Source organism: Haematobia irritans, chromosome 3 (assembly GCF_050003625.1).
Source record: "Haematobia irritans isolate KBUSLIRL chromosome 3, ASM5000362v1, whole genome shotgun sequence".
Taxonomy (NCBI): domain Eukaryota; kingdom Metazoa; phylum Arthropoda; class Insecta; order Diptera; family Muscidae; genus Haematobia; species Haematobia irritans.
The window spans coordinates 228,871,204-228,891,310 of NC_134399.1; the positions used below are offsets into that span (position 1 = coordinate 228,871,204).

At 33.0% G+C, this 20,107-nt stretch overlaps 1 protein-coding gene across 12 annotated transcripts in view; it reads left to right on the forward strand.

Moving 5' to 3' along the window:
• Positions 1-20,107, forward strand: part of mmd (disintegrin and metalloproteinase domain-containing protein mind-meld) — a 575,647-nt gene that overhangs the window by 430,306 nt on the left and 125,234 nt on the right. For all 12 annotated transcript variants that reach the window (XM_075298290.1, XM_075298292.1, XM_075298293.1 and 9 more), the window contains exon 9: positions 13,073-13,363. In XM_075298290.1, coding sequence (XP_075154405.1) covers positions 13,073-13,363 — 291 coding nt within the window. The remainder of the gene's footprint in view (positions 1-13,072; positions 13,364-20,107) is intronic.

The window sequence follows — 20,107 nt, forward strand, 5'->3', positions numbered from 1 at the left end:
GTAATAAAAATTTTTATTTAGGCTGGAGAAAGCTTCTTACAATTTTTAAAAATCAATTAAAATTATTAACAATAAAAATAAGTTAATTAACATAATAATTGTCTATGCTGAATTATTGAAAGAAGATTAAAACACTTCAAACTTTTTTGGTGTTGAATCCATCAGCTTTGTACACCAAAAAATTCTTATTCAATCACGACATTAATTGATCCAATTAATTTTTTAATTAAAATATCTTCAATCACAGAAATGATAGTATAAATTAAAAAATTAATTGATAATATTAATTTTTGTGATTGATTTTTGTTTTAATTAACAAATTTGTAGAATCAATTAAATTTTTAATTGAATATTTTTTAAAACTCAATTAAGACTTTGGGATTTTTTTTTTTACTTTTTTCTCTGTTGTAAGAGGTGTACTGAGAGCATTATTGTACGGCGGAAACTTCTCAATAAATAATTTCTTCAAATGACACTTTTTATTTATAATTAAGTGAGTCATTTAAAAGCTAATCAGCGCTGCCACAAGGAGATTTTATTTTAAACCTAAAGTCCTACCAACTAACCAAATTTTCAATTTCGGAGAAAAATTCCTTTAAAAATATTGCACCATAATTCTACATGATTTTATTATAAAAACAAAATGTAAGAGAAGAACAAAATTAGGGACTAAAATCATAAACGAAAAGTAGTTTTTTTCTTTCGTTTTTGTAAAAGTCCACTTTTGGTATTTTTATAGCCGTTTTAGACCAACATCGAAAGTCAATTTGAGTCGATTTTCAAACATTTCGAAAAAGTCGATGTGTAAAATTATAAAAAGTCTACTTCAATTTTTTAGGCCTATACAAAGACATGTATTTGGTTTTTATGGGTCAATGTTTTGACATGGCACCGATGAAGACCGATTGTCTATTTAGTGTTGCGTTGTTGAACTTGAAATCGGCGACAGTTGTCAGAAGACGGACAAAATTTGTACCGATAATCACGTTTATTGTATTTTTTTATTTTCTTACCGTTTTTTTGGGAGAATCGTGTATTTTTTTTCTAATAATTGGTGATAGTTGAACATGCTAATGTGACCGTTCCGAAGCGGTCATATATTTAACTACATCATTATTGAAATACAATTATTAGAATTATTTACGTACTATATTGTATTTTTTCTTTTTTTTTTGTGACTTCAAATTAATTAGATGTCATTGTAAATAGGTCCAAATATCGCAAAACATTTTCTTAAGAAGTCGCCCAAGGTTGGTTCATAGGAACATGGCAAAGGATTGGTGCTAGTAAACTGTTCCAAGACTTGCACTTCCATTCAAACATGGTTCAAGAGGAAAATTTTATCTATTTATTTATATATCCCAAATCTTACATTATCCAGTAAAATGAAGATTGAACCATCACCAAATTGAATCTCTAAATTCCATATACATGGCTTTTCGGTCTCTCTGAAACGGAAATAATCACAAATAGAAACATTTTCATAGCGCACAATGTACGTAATGCTGAAAAATATACCCTAAAAATTGATGACGGGTTGAAATTATCGAAGTACAACAAACAAAAACAACATCATGATGGAAAGCATGAACATCTGTCATCCCCAAGCAACATAGATTGCTTAACAGCAAATGCCAACTGGAATGGATACAAAGAGTTGGAGTTACCATCAAAAACAAATCCCTTCAAAATGTAGCTAAGGAATACCGTTTTTTAATTACCGCCACATCCTTATAATGGCATGGTAGCCCAGGCGAACAACCGAAAACGTATTAATCCTTTGACAAAATAACCAACAGCCATTCACATTTCAGCCAATGCCAAAACCGGTTGAAGGATGACAGGATTCCCGGTATTCGTTGGCTTCGATGAGGTTGTTGATGAATGTCTGAGTGTAGGTTGGCCTTTATTTGGTTCTGTCTGTGTGTGTGTGTTTGGGAAAAGAGAGAGCACAAAACCAAACGATTTTTTAATTAACTTTTTTCTCCCCGACATTGTTTTCGAATAAAATACACAGCTAAACTCGACAATATGTTAAAAACGCCAAAATGTTGCAAAACCACAAACTCCACGCCTCAGCATATCCTTGTATGTGTTTGAGTGTGGGATTGTATTGTGGCAAAGGCGGTTGGTTACTAACGGCAGCAAAACCAAATGCCATCGAAAAAAAAAAAAACAAAACGAAACATCAGGCTGAAGTTAAACTTCAGCAAAAATTTTGTTGCCATTTCTCAACCAGAAAAACCAAGCAACACGCCAACACACATCAGTTCGCTCTTTCTGTTTCTCTTTTGCTATGGTAACCCTTTTTCCCTGGCAAATGGTTTTTTACTTTTCCAAAGCCCTCAACCACAAGAGGAGTGTTATCACACACTCACACATACACATATTTAAATGTGATGGACTGACTGCATAAACCTGAAGTCCTTGCATAAACTCAGGAACTAGAAAGATTTTCCTATGAACCGATGAACAAACATGGCCCAGTAAACCGCTTTCACCAACAGCTAAGAGGTCACGAGGAAAATTATAATCCTTTAAAAAACAAACCGGAACAGAAAAACGAGACCCCCCCTATGCCTCACTAAGCGGTTAATAAACAAAAAAGGCTTTAGCATTACCCTGATATGCCTGCATAGCTTAAACGCCATTATTGAAAGGATATCGGTCATAAAAATAAAAAAAAGAGCTGAACCAAAAACAAACCAATAGGTATCGACTTTGATAAAGGAAACCAAAATTCATTCAAATCCTTTAAATATTTAAATACAAAATCCATAAGCTCTGTCCTGTTAGAACAGTTTTCTTTTTTGTCCAGCAAACATGAATGGTAACCACATAAGTTAATTATATTTTTTTGAAATGAAAACTGACAATCAAGGCTATATTGAGGAGAGTGAAAAAATAATTATTGCGAATATGACAAACTGAGCAAAAGTTTAGTATTTTTGTTTTTAATCCAAACTGCCAAGGTTAGGAAATGTTGGTTCGAAACTTTTGCTACAACTTTGTTTTGGGCTTGTTCACCTACACTCAAAAACCAGTGAACCCATCACGATAGAAACTTTCGGATAATTGCAGAAAGTGTGGGTAAATTTTAGAAAATTTTAACTAAGCTCTATTACAAACGCAGATGTCACGCAGATTTCATAAAAATAATTAAATATTTTTCCACATAGAAAATTTATTACCCGAGTAAAAATTGAGAGATTTAATTATATGTGAGCAAATCCAAAAATTGGTAAGATATGAATATCTAATTGCTAGAGAATAAGATCTGATCAGATCTCAATTTTGGCCTAGATTTAATGCCATAGATATAATTATGTATAGCCCTATATGTAGACAGATCTGATGTTAGATCTTGTCCTATATTGGATTACATCTAGTTACGTGTAATTATACCTCATCAAAGTGGCTAATTTTGAGATTTGATCATATCACATACAATTTTTTACACGGGTAGACATAATTATTTTTTTTTCACTAGAATTAAAATTATATGGCTTTATTATATGTCAGATAGGATTAATTTTTTTTTAATGTAGGTGCACCAAGAAACGGTCCAAGCCACAATAGAGGTTTGACGGGAGAATTGGCAATATTTTTAGGGATCCTCCTGATATCTCTCAAACCTTAAATAAATAAATATTATACATTAAAAATGGAAATGTTAAAGAAAATTGATCACTAATGGCCAGTGTTGCCAATTTAGCTATTTTCCCGCTAGATTTGGCTTTTTTTGAATTCGGGTAGACATATGTTAATTATTTTACACGGGTAGATATATATATATTTTTTTTTCACTAGAATTAAAATTATATGGCTTTATTATATGCCAGATAGGATTATTTTTTTTTTAGTGTAGGCGTACCTAAAGATGGTTCGAGCCACAATAGTGGTTTTCTACTATTTGTAGTGGAGCTTGTTCAAAAAGTTTAGCAATATTTTTAGGGATTCTCCTGATATCTCTCAAACTTTAAATAAATATTAGAAATTAAAGAAAATTGATCACTAATGGGACATAGAGAGGAAATTTAGAAACTGCACAGCATATTAAAACCATGATGTTTTGGGTGTACAATTACCCCTTTTTCAGATTCCTGGACAATGATATTTTATTATTTTCTTTGTATCACTCGTAGATATCATTGCTCTACTACTTAGTAGAAAATTCCCAGATACCATTATAGTGGCTTCCGTATAATTAGGAAATGGGCAAGGGAGAATACAAAGTTAAGTGAGGGGTCGACTATATTATACCCACACATAAAAAAACATCACCAAAATATTTCAAATTAAAAAGTTAATTGAGGTTGAAAATGTTTCCAATTAATAAATTAATTAATTCATTTAACGTTTTAATCAAGATAGAAACATTAAGTTAATTTCAAGTCAATGATTGAAAATTTTAAAATTTTTAATTAAAAATGTAATTGATAAAATTAACTTTTTAATCAAATCCGGAAGAATTATGAACATTTTTTAAATTTTTAATTAAAAATTTATTTCAAATTCAGAAAGTAATTGAAACTAGTTCCCTTTTTTGATAAAACAATTAATTGATTTTGCAATCAACATCAATTAAATTTTTAATTGAATCAATTAAAAAATTAATTGAAATTTGCTAATAAAATAAAAAAAAAAAAAAATTTTTATGCACAATTAAAACTGTGATTGATCATTTTCGTGATTGAAGACATTTCAATTAAAAAATTAATTGGATCAATTAATTTCATGATTGAATTAGAAAACAAAAATTTTGTTTGCATAACAACTTTTTACAATTGTTTCTGCTAAGCAGTGCAGAAGTTTGGTTCACAAAGTAATGTCGGAAAAACAAAAGCATTTTCGATAAAATATTTCAGGATAATCCCCAATAGAGAAGACTGGTGTGCACAGAGTTCTGAGAGTAGCGGGTACTCATTTCCAAAATTTTAAGAAACATTTAAAAATGTCAACCAATAAATATTGTTTTTTTTTTTTTTTGTTTTTAATTGAAACGTCAGTGTAGATTCTCAATAATTACAATTAAAGGAAACTTTCCAGCCTTTGAAATGGAACTCGATCCGATCAAACCTAATCAAAAATTTCTCAAGGAAAAATATCTCTTGAGCATTGAAACACCAGAAATCCATTAGAGCAAGAAATCATTCATGCCCAGTAAACTGTTTATGTTTTCGTCCTTCATCTACCGTTTGCCAGAAAATGAAAAAAAAATCGATTATGCATCTATTTGCCAACAAAAATAGAGGAAACATAAGTGATGGCTCCAAGAGATTCATTCCAATGCTTAGGCAAATTTCTCATTCACAATGACAAAATGAAAGTGTTTTCCAACTTCCGCAGTAGGTAGATTGAAAAGGGCAAACGCAATGATATCCCATTGGAATAACCAATCTGACAAATGTACGCATTGCAGTCTATGCAAATGGAGGTACACACCAGGCAACATTGATGCCTACTATCGATGATCGTATGGCTGTGGTGTAGAGATATTCTGTATGCCAGGTTCCATACCCATACTCGTAGCTTAAGAGATATCATCACTTTTAATCTTGTATGTTCGACATTAGACATTTGACATGAATCAATCAACTTCAATCTCAGCCTTTCAGATCTATAATTTGGACTTGGGCCACCCATTTGTCCTGGTAGCTTAAGGCGTAATGCATATTTATGCTGTTCTGTGAGTAGTGCGTAGACACATGTAAGCATGACGCTATTGCATAATACTGCATTTCCTTGGTCGATTGTGTATGAGTCTTGGGCCGGAAAATGACCACAGGGAAATCAAAAGCAAATGAAATGTGAATGTGAGACAACATCACAAGCAATCACATGTGTCACAAACAGTTCTTCACAATTTTGAAAGATGAAAATATTAACACAGAATAAAGAGTCATAGTATGATGGCATTTTCTATTTACCCATCAAAGAGGGCGAATGTCCGTATTGAATGTATTTGCCAGATACTTTTGCAGTAACAGTTACATGACAATCAATCTATAGTTCTGCTTGCCAAAGTCAATAGAACTGCTCTCAATAAATTTATATAACCTCCAAGGTAAATTGCAGACATAAAGACAAGTGGAAAACATACAAGAATATTTTTCACAAATTGACATTTTCGGTTTTTTTTTGTTGCCTTACAAAAAAGTGCTGGAAATAACAAGTAGATATGATTTTTTTTTTTTTGAGTGTCCATCAATAACTAGCAACTACCACATTGCTATAATAAAATCATTGTCTTCGTTTTGTTTTTACAAAAAATCCTTCATTAGTACAGGAGAGGAAACAAAGTTTTGAAAACGGGTATCGCAAACATTCTTCTTTTGTTAAAATTTTTTGAATTACTTTCAAAAGTTCGAACCAAAAAAAGATTTTTTGTTGTGATATCTTCATTTTTTCAACAAACAAAAACGTTTTATTCCAAAATCGCAGTCGATATCAGGCACTGTTTTTTCTGTCTTCATGTGTTAAATATGACACATTTTGAAGTTGCGTACTAAAAAACTAGTACTAAACATCTCTTCGAAATCTTGCGAGAATTTTTAAAATTATTTCCGTTTCCAAAATTTGTATTTGGTACATTGTTTTTAAAGCGGTGGATAAACACCGGAGGACCGGTTTATCTGCTCACCCCGATTATCGGTTTTCGTGAAAATCCCACCTTTGGTGGACCGGTAGAACCGGTATTTTCAAGCATCAACAACCTATATTTCCATTGTTATTGCCAAATTTAGGCAAACACATCTGGATATTTTAATAAAGTGCAACGAAAACACTTCCAAATCTAAATTTGAAATAAAACAAGTATATACGGCCGTAAGTTCGGCTAGGCCGTTTCTTATGTACCCTCCACTATGGATTGCGTAGAAACTTCTACGAAAGACTGTCATCCACAAATTTCAACTCACTCGGATGAAATTTGCTCCTCCAAGAGGCTCCAAAACCAAATCTCGGGATCGGTTTATATGGGGGCTATAAATGATTATGGACTGATATGGACCACTTTTGGCTTGGTTGTTAAATATCATATACTACCACCACGTACCAAATTTCAACCAAATCGGATGAATTTTGCTTCTCCAAAATGCACCGGAGGTCAAATCTGGCGATCGGTTTATATGGGAGCTATATATAATTATGGAATGATAGGAACCAATTCCTGCATGGTTGGTGGATACCATATACTAACATCACGTACCAAATTTCAACCGAATGGGAAGAATTTTGCTCTTCCAAGGTGCTCCGAAGGTCAAATCTGGGGATCGGTTTATATCGGGCCTATATATAATTATGGACCGATATCGACCAATTTTTGCATGGGTGTTTGAGGCCATATATTACATTTCGTACCAAATTTCAACTGAATCAGATGAATTTTGTTCTTCCAAGAGGCTCCGGAGGTCAAATCTGGTGATCGGTTTATATGGGGGCTATATATAATTATGGACCGATATGGACCAATTTTTGCATGGTCATTAGAGACCATATACTAACATCATGTACTAAATTTTAGGCGGATCGGATGAAATTTGTTTCTCTTAGAGGCTCTGCAAGCCAAATCGGGGGATCGGTTTATATGGGGGCTATATATAATTATGAACCGATGTGGACCAATTTTTGCATGGTTGTTAGAGACCATATACTAACACCATGTACCGAATTTCAGCCGGATCGGATGAAATTTGCTTCTCTTAGAGGCTCCGCAAGCCAAATCGGGGGATCGGTTTATATGGGGGCTATATATAATTATGGACCGATGTGAACCAATTTTTGATGGTTTTTAGAGACCATATACTAACACCATGTACCAAATTTCAGCCGGATCGGATGAAATTTGCTTCTCTTAGAGGCCTTGCAAGCCAAATTTGGGGGTGCGTTTATATGGGGACTATACCTAAAAGTGGACAGATATGGCCCATTTGCAATACCATCCGACCTAGATCAATAACAATTCCTTGTGCCAAGTTTCAAGTCGATAGCTTGTTTCGTTCGGAAGTTAGTGTGATTTCAACAGACGGACGGACATGCTCAGATCGACTCAGAATTTCACCACGACCCAGAATATATATACTTTATGGGGTTTTAGAGCAATATTTCGATGTGTTACAAACGGAATGACAAAGTTAATATACCCCCCATCCTATGGTGGAGGGTATAACAATTGTATCCAAATTTTAATAATTTCTCGAATTATTATTTTTGTTGATCTTTAGTGACAATAAAATTAGAATTTCTTTTAAAAATTACGTTTTCTATGAAAACCGTTTGAAGCGGTTATGCCGGTTATTTGTTTCACAAAATACCGTCCACCGGTTTTGGATAAAACCCGGTTTTTATTTGTAGCTAATTCTATGAGAAGGAGTACTTCACACCAAATATAATATATTGTTACATTTTCCAAGTTTTAGCAATGACCAGTGGAAATCTCTAAAAGTGAAATATTAAGTAAATAAATTCGTTTTGTTTTGTTATTGTTGGATTATTTTTCAATCATGATTGTTGTTTTTAATTTCAGCTTAAAACCATGCATTGACTAAGCTACAAGTGTAGCTTAGCCAACAGAGGAAAAGAATGTTTGTCAAATTGTTTTGGGTAAAGCCCTATAGACTGCAAGATGGTTGGATGGACGCACGTTTCGGAATTACCACATTCCTCATCAGCATCCTCTAAAATTTGACAAACATTATTTTCCTCTGTTGGTTAAGCTATACTTGTAATGATTTAATTAAATTTTCATTCTTTTTTTTCAGTGTATGAATTTAATGATATCTTTTACATATTTGAACTACAAAAAATTTACCCATTTGTATTTAAAATTATTTTCTTTAATATAATTTTACAAAATTAATTTGTTTCTTTCAATTGTAACATTATACACTATAGAACGTTGTGAATTTTTCCAAAAAAAAATCTTCACATAAAACTCAAACGATTTCTAATATTTAATTACAAAGGAAATTCTAATTAAATTGTGCACAACTCTATACTTGCTATCCATAAAACATTTATGAACATTGACTTTTTCTTTGCATTGTTGGATATTATTCTTTGGAAAAAGAACAAAAATTGAACCCTTTCATTGAAAGCTTAAAAAGAAATAATCCCAAGCCTTTGACGATGACCCTGATGATGGTGGTGGTGGTGGTGATGATGATGATGATGACCAACTTTGTTGAAAGAAGTAGTTCTTTCGGCCTTGAACTAACTTTACCCTTTGCCGCTATGGACGGACAAGCTCTCCTCAAACAGAAACATGTAATTCGATTGCAAAGTCCTCATATCTGCATATTAAATAGCTATGTGATGCAAAAGCTCTTTCTGGTTCATATAAAACGAAGACGAAAAACAAATGCAAAAAAGTCCTTCGTTGCAATTACAAGAGAAACTCAAAACTATTCGTCGAACTGTGAAAATGTTATTCAAACATCTTTATACAATTCATCCAAGTAGGAGCAAAGTTGCCAAACAAATATTCCAACAGCAGTATAGAGTGCAGGCCGGATAGAGTTTCAATCAGCCTTCCTCAACTCATTCCACCCATCCATGGCCCCATTTATGTAGTTTGTCCTTGCTGCCTTCGAAGATTTGGTATGGGAACAGGGGAATGCTCATCGAAGGTGATGTGGAAAGAGAATTTAAATTTCCAATTTCCAAGTGAGAGCATACCACTTGCACAGTCAGTCAGTAGCAATCATTTTAGGTTATATCTGACGCAGCATTTCCCATCTCCAACAGACAAATCCATAGTAAGGGCATATTTTGTTTGTGGGTCGTAAGGGCGAGACCTCACATGTGTTTGGAAGCATATATTTGTTCGTATGGATTTTTTTGCGAATAAATAAAAAAACGTTTACCTTTTTGACAGGCCCGGCTTACACGTCTAGTCCCATTTTTCATTCTCATGCAAGTGGTTCACATATGAAAACCACGTTCTAGAGTGTTTTTCTTTCATTTATTTTCGGAACATTTTTCAAAAAAAAAAAATAATAAAACACACACGCACACCCACATACATGCAAATATTGCTAACTGACTGTTTATATGGGGGTTTTCGGCCTACCTCTGACCTCCATATGAGGACCCTTAAAAGTAAGGCACGCATTCACTTTACTTGGTGGCATCCCTTCGTTTTCAATTTGTTTTCCGTTCCTTTTGTGGGAGACGTTCCATTGTTAAGATCAAAACACACAAACAAAAATAAGATTGACAGTTCCTTCCATCCATGGCGAGGATACAAAAGAATTCTCATTTCCGCCCATTTAAAATGAAGTTCAAATGGAGGATAATTCTAACAAAAGCTCCAACAGAAAATAATCTGTCAGGCATTATTTCCAGACTTGTATGACCCTTGGATGACACAATGAATCGACCTCCGTTTGTCGGTGTTTCCTTTTCTTCTTCTTCTTTTTTTTTTGTTGTTATGAACAGACTTTTGTTAGTTTTAATTAAATAGATTTGTGTGGAGTCTTTAACGAATTAATATAATACTTTTAAATAAGATAAGGGAAAATTTAAGGTGAAAATAAGAAAAATTTAATTTTTTTATAGTAAAAGCTCCATCTAATGTAAAAGAATATGAGGGATTCAATCCGAAGTCTTATTTAAGAGACCTCGATGGAGAATGAAATGCTCATAGTTTATATATTAACTCTCTGGACCTTGAGATTCAAATTTCACACTAAGAAACCAAAAAGTCGGATGGGATCGACTATCAAATTAACGATCAAATATATACAAAAAAATATATCACCAAAAAATTTTCCAATTTTATTAGTTAAAAAAATTAACTGATACAATTAATTATATCACTTAATTTTTTAGTTGTAGCAATTAATTTTTTACTTGACTTCGGTGATTGATACTATCATTTCTGTGATTAAAAAGCAATTCGATCAATTAATTTCGTCATGTATTGAAAAGCCCCTAATACAAAGTCCATCGTCAAAGATATGCTAACTTTAATTATTATTTCATAATTTCAAGTTTTAGTTTTTTTAGAAATTTCCCACAACTCAATACAGTTTTCCTTATCTCAAAAGTGGAGTACTTTTTCTACGAGAAATTTTATTTCTAGATGATAGGCAAGAAAATTTGCCTATCACAAATCATGGTTTTAGAACCCATAAAATATATAACGATAGCCTCAGAATCACCTGCTGACTCGATCTAGACCTTGGTGTTCATCCGTCCGTATGTCCATGTCTTTGTTCTTCTTAATAACCTGTTTTGATATTTGGTATATATTGTTTTTTTTTTTGCACAAGGACGATAGGTCTATGGAATTTGAAAAAAATCGGATCAAATTTGGATATAGCTCCTATATAAATGCACATAAAATAAAAACTTCCGCTTCCATACCCCAAATAAGCCAAATGTGGAGATCGGTCTATATGGGGTATATATCAAAACTGGACCAATATATACCAAATTTAGAATTTTGCCGAAAATACCCCAGGTCTTTAATAATTAATATTGCACAACGACGTGCAAAATTGAAAAAATCAAAATTCTAAAATTTAACTGAAACATAAATATGTATTTATTTCCCGCCATCATATAATGGTGATGGGGGTGAACCCCCAAATTTATTATATATAATAAATTTGTCATTCAATTTGTAATACATCGACATATCGATGTACTCTTGATCAGGGACAAATTATAAGACGATATAACGATGTCCGTCTGTCTGTCTGGCTGTCACGCTTCATTCCGCAGTAATGAAGCTGTCGTACTAAAATTTTCAAAATCTTGTCTTTTGCCAAAGACCTCCATATTTTCAAGTTTAGAAAAATCGTATAAAAAGTGCGGTGTAAAGAAGCTCAAGACCCCAAATTTGGGGGTTGGTTGGTGTGGGCTAAATCTGGACCGATATAACCCAAGTTTTTAATTTCACTACGATAGCTTCATTACTGCAGAATGAAGCGTGACAGCCAGACAGGTACACTCCAAAAACATTGATGTAACTAAACTGTATTAAAAACAGAGGTGTCACGCCAATTTGACAAAAATAAGTAAATATTTTTCGATAAATTAAAAAAATATATATATTGGACATAATTATTTTCTTTCACTTGTTAAAGAAAATTTCGTAGTCTGACGGAAAAAAAATTGGAGTTAAAAATTACAAAAATGTCTTTTGTGCCGAAGTCCAAGATGGGCGCATTATTATTAAAGGCAAGAACACTTTCTCAAAACATAATAATTCCATGATAATCGGGCGAAAGCTATATATGGGAGATATATCTAAATCTGAACCGATTTCAACCAAATTTGGCACGCATAGCTACAATGCTAATTCTACTCCCTGTGCAAAATTTCCATTAAATCGGAGTAAAAGATTGGCCACTGTGGTCATACGAGTGTAAATCGGGCAAACGATATATATGGGAGCTATATCTAAATCTGAACCGATTTCAATAAAATTTGGCACGCTTGACTACACTACTAATTGTACTCCTAGTGAAAAATTTCAACCAAATTGGGGTAAAACTCTGGCTTCTGGGACCGTATTAGTCCATATCGGGCGAAAGATATATATGGGAGCTATATCTAAATCTGAAACGATTTCTTCCAAAATCAATAGGGTTCTATTCTGAGCCAAAATACATACTTGTGCCAAATTTGAAGTCGATTGGACTAAAACTGCGACCTAGACTTTGATTACAAAAATGTGTTCACGGACAGACGGACATGGCTATATCGACTCAGGAGCCCACCCTGAGCATTTTTGCCAAAGACACCATGTGTCTATCTCGTCTCCTTCTGGGTGTTGCAAATATATGAACTAACTTATAATACCCTGTTCCACAGTGTGGCGCAGGGTATAAAAATTTATTGATTTAATTTTTTAATTTTTTTTGTGGATAACCCAATTACTTCAACAAATGTTCTAGTTAATCCTCTATTCACAAAATTTTGTAAAATAAATAGCCAATTTAAAAAAAATTTTGTTGGCTTTTTACACAACAAAAAATTGCTAGCTTTATGATATTCTGTATAGATTTTCAATTGTAGAACATTATTGCTCATACTTTCGTTTAAACATTCGTTTCAGCAGAAACATCCTCATGTCATCTTTGAGGCACGCACCAAAGCCAACAAGGGTTGTGCGAACACAGGCAATCTGGACTCGTGGCGTTTGTCCAGACGCACTAAGCATTTGTCAGCTGGTATTATCGACGAAATTCATCCCAATGGTGCTGGTCGCTATAAACGTGATGTACGAGAAGCTACCAAATACATAGAAACTGCCATCATAGTGGACAAGGCCATGTTCGATAAGCGGAATGGCAGTACGAGAGCAGAAGTCATCCATGACGCAATACAAGTGGCCAACATAGCCGATTTGGTAAGTTCAAATTCATCAAACAGCCCTCAGTACATCATATCTGTAGTCACAATGTTTTTTGATTTACTTTAAACTCGTAATTCAATTTAATCATTGGACGTATAGTTGACTGACTTATAACTGAAATCGAATGAAAACTTTGACTATCCAATTTAAAATTACTACCGCTTCACATATGAAGGAGATTTGCCTTCAAACAAGAATGTCTGTTGTGGCTTAAGGGCATGCCATTATGCCAAGGCAAAAGGGCAGTGAAGGAAATGAAACCACAGATATTTATGGCAAATAAAGCTAACAAAGACTTTGCTTTCCTCATTATATCCAATCTTTTTGTTGTTGTTGTTGTTGTTGTTATTGTTGTTTTTATTTAGCCTATTTTATATTCTTTGTGCATTTTTACTAGGCCCTAGGAGATTCCCTAAGCTTTATTCATATGTGAGTGTGTGCGTATATGGCATTGCAAATTCAGGCGTGTGTGTATGTTGGTGTGTGTGTGTGTGTGGCTAAAACTAAAAAGCCGCTCTTTTATTTTACCCTCACCGCAGGAGGCTTTAAATCTTTTAAATGCAAAACATAAATCTTAAGTTTTGCCAAAGAACTCCTTCTCTCTCATCTAACTCAAACAAAGTGCACAGACACTTTCAAACAATCATATACTCGTACACACAAATACAAACACACCCACTATGCCCTCTATAGTGTGTGTGTGTGGGTGTTTCTAGGGCTAGAGTATGTCCATGTAAGTCAGTAGTCATGACTCTTTCTCTCCCACAAAATACACGAAAGTCCCTTACCGTTTTGTTTGGCTTGTTTCACACACACACATACATACGTATACTCTTCCGTAGAGACACTTTTAGTAGTACACGTGTAGAGCAAATGCTTTAAGCATAGCCTGATGCTGGAATTCACTCACACACACATGCACACACAATCACTTCCATTTTGCACGTTTAACATTTGTTTAAATGGTAGGCAAGCACTTCCGGGTTTTCTTTTTGTCTTAGCTCGTGCACACCTCCGTTTCCCTGCAATATCATTCTTAGTTTTGTCCGACAACAGCGAAGGATTAACAGTGGGCTTGGTGAATATGAAAAAATGGAAATATTTTAGGCCCGTTTTTCATGAAACTTTATGTAGCCAATTCTGGAGAATAAGTACAAGGTATAATAGAACAACTTGAAAGTGGCTAAATTCGAAAGCGCGGTGTTCTATCACAAAATCCAGTGTTGGGCATGTGGCATGTATCCGTCTCACAAAGATTCCGTGACTAACGCAATTGTCTTACCGTGAGTATAATTAAAAAAAAAATTTTCTTGCTTAGGATGACAGGGTATAATAGGTTTGCCTGTTCATAAGTAAGACATGGTAATATCAATGTTTGGCTAATTAAAACAAAAACACACATATTTTTACATCAGGGTGATATTATTAGAATTAAAAAAATTTATCTATCTACACAAAAAAATATTACTAAAATATTTCCAATAAAAAATTTGTTTGTAACTGAAAACTTAAAATACTTGAAAAATTAACATTTCAATAAAATAAAAACATTAAATCAATGATTGAAAAGAAACTTTTAATTAAAAATTAATTTTAAGACACCTAGATAAATAACTACGTCACTTAAGAAAATGATTGAAAATGGCTATTTTTAATAATTTTATAATTATAATTAAAAACTAAATTTTGAGTTTTGGAATCCACATCCATTAAATTTTTAAATGAATCATTAAAAAAAATTAATTTAAATTTGCATTTTCTTATTAAATCAGAAAATGTTTTTTTCTGTGTATATTAAATTTGATATAGATAACGTATTGTTTATATGCATTCAACAATAAGCTCTGTTCTGGAGTTGGAATTTGGAAATTATGGTCATTGGCATATCTAAGAACTTTCTCTAGGGAGATCTAAGCCCCACGACATTATTGAGATTTTCGTTTCAAAATTTTTATTGATTGGTGCCCGCCATGTACACTGAAAAAAAAAAGCATGCGCGGTTCCAAATATTTTGCCTTTACTTTAACAATGTTGGTATTGATTCCGAGCCAAAAAAACGGAGAATACAAGTTGGGATACTTTTAAGACACCATTCTCTCTTAAATTTGGGTTTTATGTACTTACTTCCAGGAAGCAAATTTTGATTTTTCATTTTTTTTTCAGATATTTTCTTCACTTGCTATCAAAGTCCTTTAAAAACGAGTTAACGACAACTTTATTTTCCAAATTAAGACTCGACTTCCAGTAGAAATTATGCTTTGTTTCAAGTAAAAACGTCTTTAAAATAAAGTGTTGAAAACCATGTCCTATTTTTGAACGATTTTTTGCTTTGTACTCAAGATGCAAAAAGACAACAAATTTAAAGACAATTTCATTAAATTTAAAGAATATTTCTGAATTAGTAAAGTCAAGTTGACCTTAGCCCAAATATTTTTTCTTTCATATTATGATACACATTTTTAAGTCAAATCACTTAATTATAAGGACAACACGACTTCATTGAAAAGTTTATCGACTTTTGGACAAGGAAAAAAAACTTTATATTAAAGAAATGCGTCTTCTATGCTAAGCAAATTTTGCATTCGTATTTTAAGGACATGAAATCTTTGGCCTCACGACAATATTTTTTTCAGTGTACACAAAGAGTCGTGGGTTGAATTCCAGTTTTGATCGAACAGCAAAAAGTTTTACAGGTCTCCTTGAAACTAAGCAAGTTTTTTTTCAATAGGATTTTTCTCTACCTAAATCTGAATCAGTTTTCCTGATTACATTAAAAACAAGTAAGGAAAGTCTAAAGTAGGGCGGGGCCGACTATATTATACCCTTCACCACTTTGTAAGTCCACATTTTCGATACCATATCATATCCGTCCAATGTGTTGGATGCTATATGAATCCATACACATATATTCTGTATATCTGAGCAGATCTGTACAGAGTTCTGCAATATTTATTGATTTTACATTTAAGTCGGTGGAACACAATGTTAGTAAAAAAATATAGGAAACATTTAAATATGAACCAATTTTGGGGCAACTTCGCAAAAGTGTATTTATGATTTATCGGTCGATAGATGTGTAATAGAGTAATAGGAAAGTTTGAGTCATTTTGATAAGTTTTCGACTTGGCAGTGGCGATTTGATAAGGAAAATGTAGGTATTTCGGCCAGTTTTGCCTAAATAGGAAAAACATATATATGGAATCTATATCGGAATCTGAACCGATTGCAATCAAATTTCACATGCATAGTTACTATGTTGAATCTACTCCCTGTACAAAATTTCACGTAAATCGGATAACAACTTTGACCTCTGTGGTCATATGACGGAAAATCGGGCGAAAGATATATATGGGAGCTATATCAAAATCTGAACCGATTTCAACCAAAATAAACACGAATATGCAGAACCTTAATTCTACTGCCTGTGCAAAGTGTATTTATATGGGTGAAATTGCACGGTGATATAAAGAGTAGGTTTTACTAGAATATGGGATGAATTGATCGGCCAAATGGGCGCCGCGACCTCAGTGGCACACCTTCATCCGATGGTCCAAATTTTCGATGACGCTGAGGCATAATTATCTCATCCATTCATCACTCCACTGTTTCCATTTCTTGGAACCATTTAACACGTTGTTGGATTGTGTATCTCTCCATGGTTCAAATTGAGTAAGTCTGAAATAGAGAAATATCAAATAAAATTCGGAAAAAACTTGGCGTTTGGGTGTGGTTCACATTCCACATCGGCCCTTACAATTTAACCACCCTTTATTGACGGGACTTTTTCGAATATTTAAGACAGATTTTAAAGATACTCATTTAAAAGACGAGTCCCTTAACACTAAGGACATAAAGCCATCATTGAAAAGTTTGTAGACTCACATATGTATTTTAAAGAAATCCTTGTTGCCATGCCAATATTTTTTTTTTCAGTGAGCGTATAAATATTCATCTCTAACATTATATTATACATTTTTTCGCCGAATGCCCCCCACTGTTTTTGAGCACTATTGTTCCTTGGCTCATCGTCGACCATGTGAACGAGATCTGAAATTACAAATAGACACAAAAGCATTTCATTTTCACATTTTGTCTCTTTCTTCTTGGATTTCCTTAAGTATCCTTGAGTTGCCTCTTTAAAATAAAAAATTCCTGTGAAAATTTAAAGCATTCTTCTTAGGGACCTCTTAAAGTGGAATAAAAAAATACAGAAAATCAAAGACATACCCGCCGCATATTTAATAGTTTATTCTTCACTTTATTTTTCGAAAAAAATACATTCCTTTTTAAATGGGAAACGAATGGAAGGAAAGCTTACCCTTGTGACCTTTGGTTTAAACCCTAAGCATAGATACGTTCACCCATTTGCCTGAATGTCTATTAAGGTTTTATACAATTAGATGCTCCATTAGTTTGGCCTTTCATTAATTCTTCGTGTGGGAGGCCACGATGCAGGCAACTCTCATTATTACGCCCGGCAATGAAATTATTTATGATTCCAAGTCGTCTCTGTGTACATTTCTCTAATGCCTTTGTGGTGAAATCGTTGTAATTATTTATGGAACATTTATAGAGTTCAAAGTTATTTATCACATTTGCATTTACTGAATAGTGATGCGTGTGTTTGTGTGTGTTTGTGTTTTGTGTGACTGTATTCCAAAGTAATGTGAATAGACGTATGCATTAAGGTGGTTAGGAGGCCAAAGGATTAAAAATTCTGGTTGCTAACTAAAAAACCAATTTTATGATGAAACTTTAGGTGGTACACCAAAAAACATCGAAAAATTAAAATAAATCACTATAGTTGGGGCTACCACCAATAAAAGGACAAAATTCGTAAAACAATTAATCACATTGTTCATCTGGAAAAATATTTTAAAAAACTGTCATAGTTTCGTAAAGAAATTGCTTGAACAACTTTCAACATTTCACAAATTCTTGTGATTAATGGTTCAAAAACTAAAGACCATTTTATATGGCATAGTTCCAAAATAAACTATATTTCGATGGAACATACTACAATGGATGGAATGGATATGAAAACGATTTGTCATATGCATCTATTAGATGTTGATGAAGGCAAACTGTTTATTTTATTGCAAAAAAACAAAAAATATCCTATATAAGTATTAAATTGGCCTATGACAAGTCAGTGGATATCTAGAATATGCCATATTTATTGCACTTTTAAAGTTCATACATTTCTAGACATAATAAATCAATTCGCATTGTGGCAGTCTAAGAGGATTGCTTTTTATATTTCGCTATTAGAGAAAACAAACAAATATTAATCATCGAAAATCGCTTTATTGCCCAGCAAAAACATATGGAAGTTCTTCTAAAGGCACAACTTCCAAAAATGTCCACCCAAGTATGCTCTTCATATTAAATTCACAGGAAGTTATTTTAATTCAATTTTTATAACTCGCATTTTCATTTTTTAATGGGTAATTTTAACTTTTTTCTTAAAAAAAGGTTAAAAACTGAGTAAGCATTTATAAAATGGTACAAATAGTTGAAATTTTGTCGAAAAAATCCATTCTAGAAAAATTGCGAGTTTTTGAAAATATTTGATGTCAAATGTTTCAGACAAGAGTTAAAATGCCTTTAAAATCATCAGAAGTTATAAATTTTTTTATTTGACAAAATATCACAATATTTTTTTTATAATTCACATCTAAAACACTGAATTCGGATCAGACCTTGAGATGTGATGCAAATTCAGTGCAACGGCTGTTGAAATGGTGGACATCCGTCCTATGACAAGCTCATGTTAAATTCATCGCTTCTGCGCCAAATTTTCACCACGGGATCCAAAATGTCCATTTTCACCACTTTTTTGGCGACGCTTTTTTTGCTGCGTGTTTTTCAAAATATTGTTCCAATTGATTTTTATTTTAGTTAAAAAAAAATTGTTGAATTAATTATAATTTTGATGAAATTTTTTGTGACATTTTTTTCTGTGTATATGAACGGTTTCAGATCTGTTCAAGCCAAGTTAACCTTCTGTAGCTGAGGTGGTCTAATTTTAACAATAAAACAGACGTGGGGTCCAGCAGACCTCATTTCTAAACTGATATCTTACGTTCACATTTCGAATTAAAATTTTTTGGCCCTATTTTCCTTAAAAGCATATGGTTATTAAGCAAACAAATCTAAAATATTTTAAATAAAACAAGTAAGGAAAGTCTAAAGTCGGGCGGGGCCGACTATATTATACCCTGCACCACTTTGTAGATCTAAATTTTCGATACCACATCACATCCGTCAAATGTGTTGGGTGTTGAATATATAGAGGTTTGTCCCAAATACATACATTTAGATATCACTCGATCTGGACAGAATTTGATAGACTTCTACAAATTCTATAGACTCAAAATTTAAGTCGGCTAATGCACTAGGGTGAAACACAATGATAGTAAAAAAAAATATGGGAAAGATTTAAATATGAAGCAATTTTAAGGAAACTTCACAAACTTTTATTTATGATTTATTGCTCTATACATATGCATTAGAAGTAGAGGAAAATTAGAGTAATTTTTACAACTTTTCGACTAAGCAGAGGCGATTTCAAAAGGGACATGTTCGTATTTTGACCATTTTTGTCAAAATCAGAAAAACATATATATGAGAGCTATACCTAAATCTGAACCGATTACAACCAAATTTGGCACGCATAGTTACAATGCTAATTCTACTCCCTGTGCAAAATTTCAACTAAATCGCAGTAAAAAATTG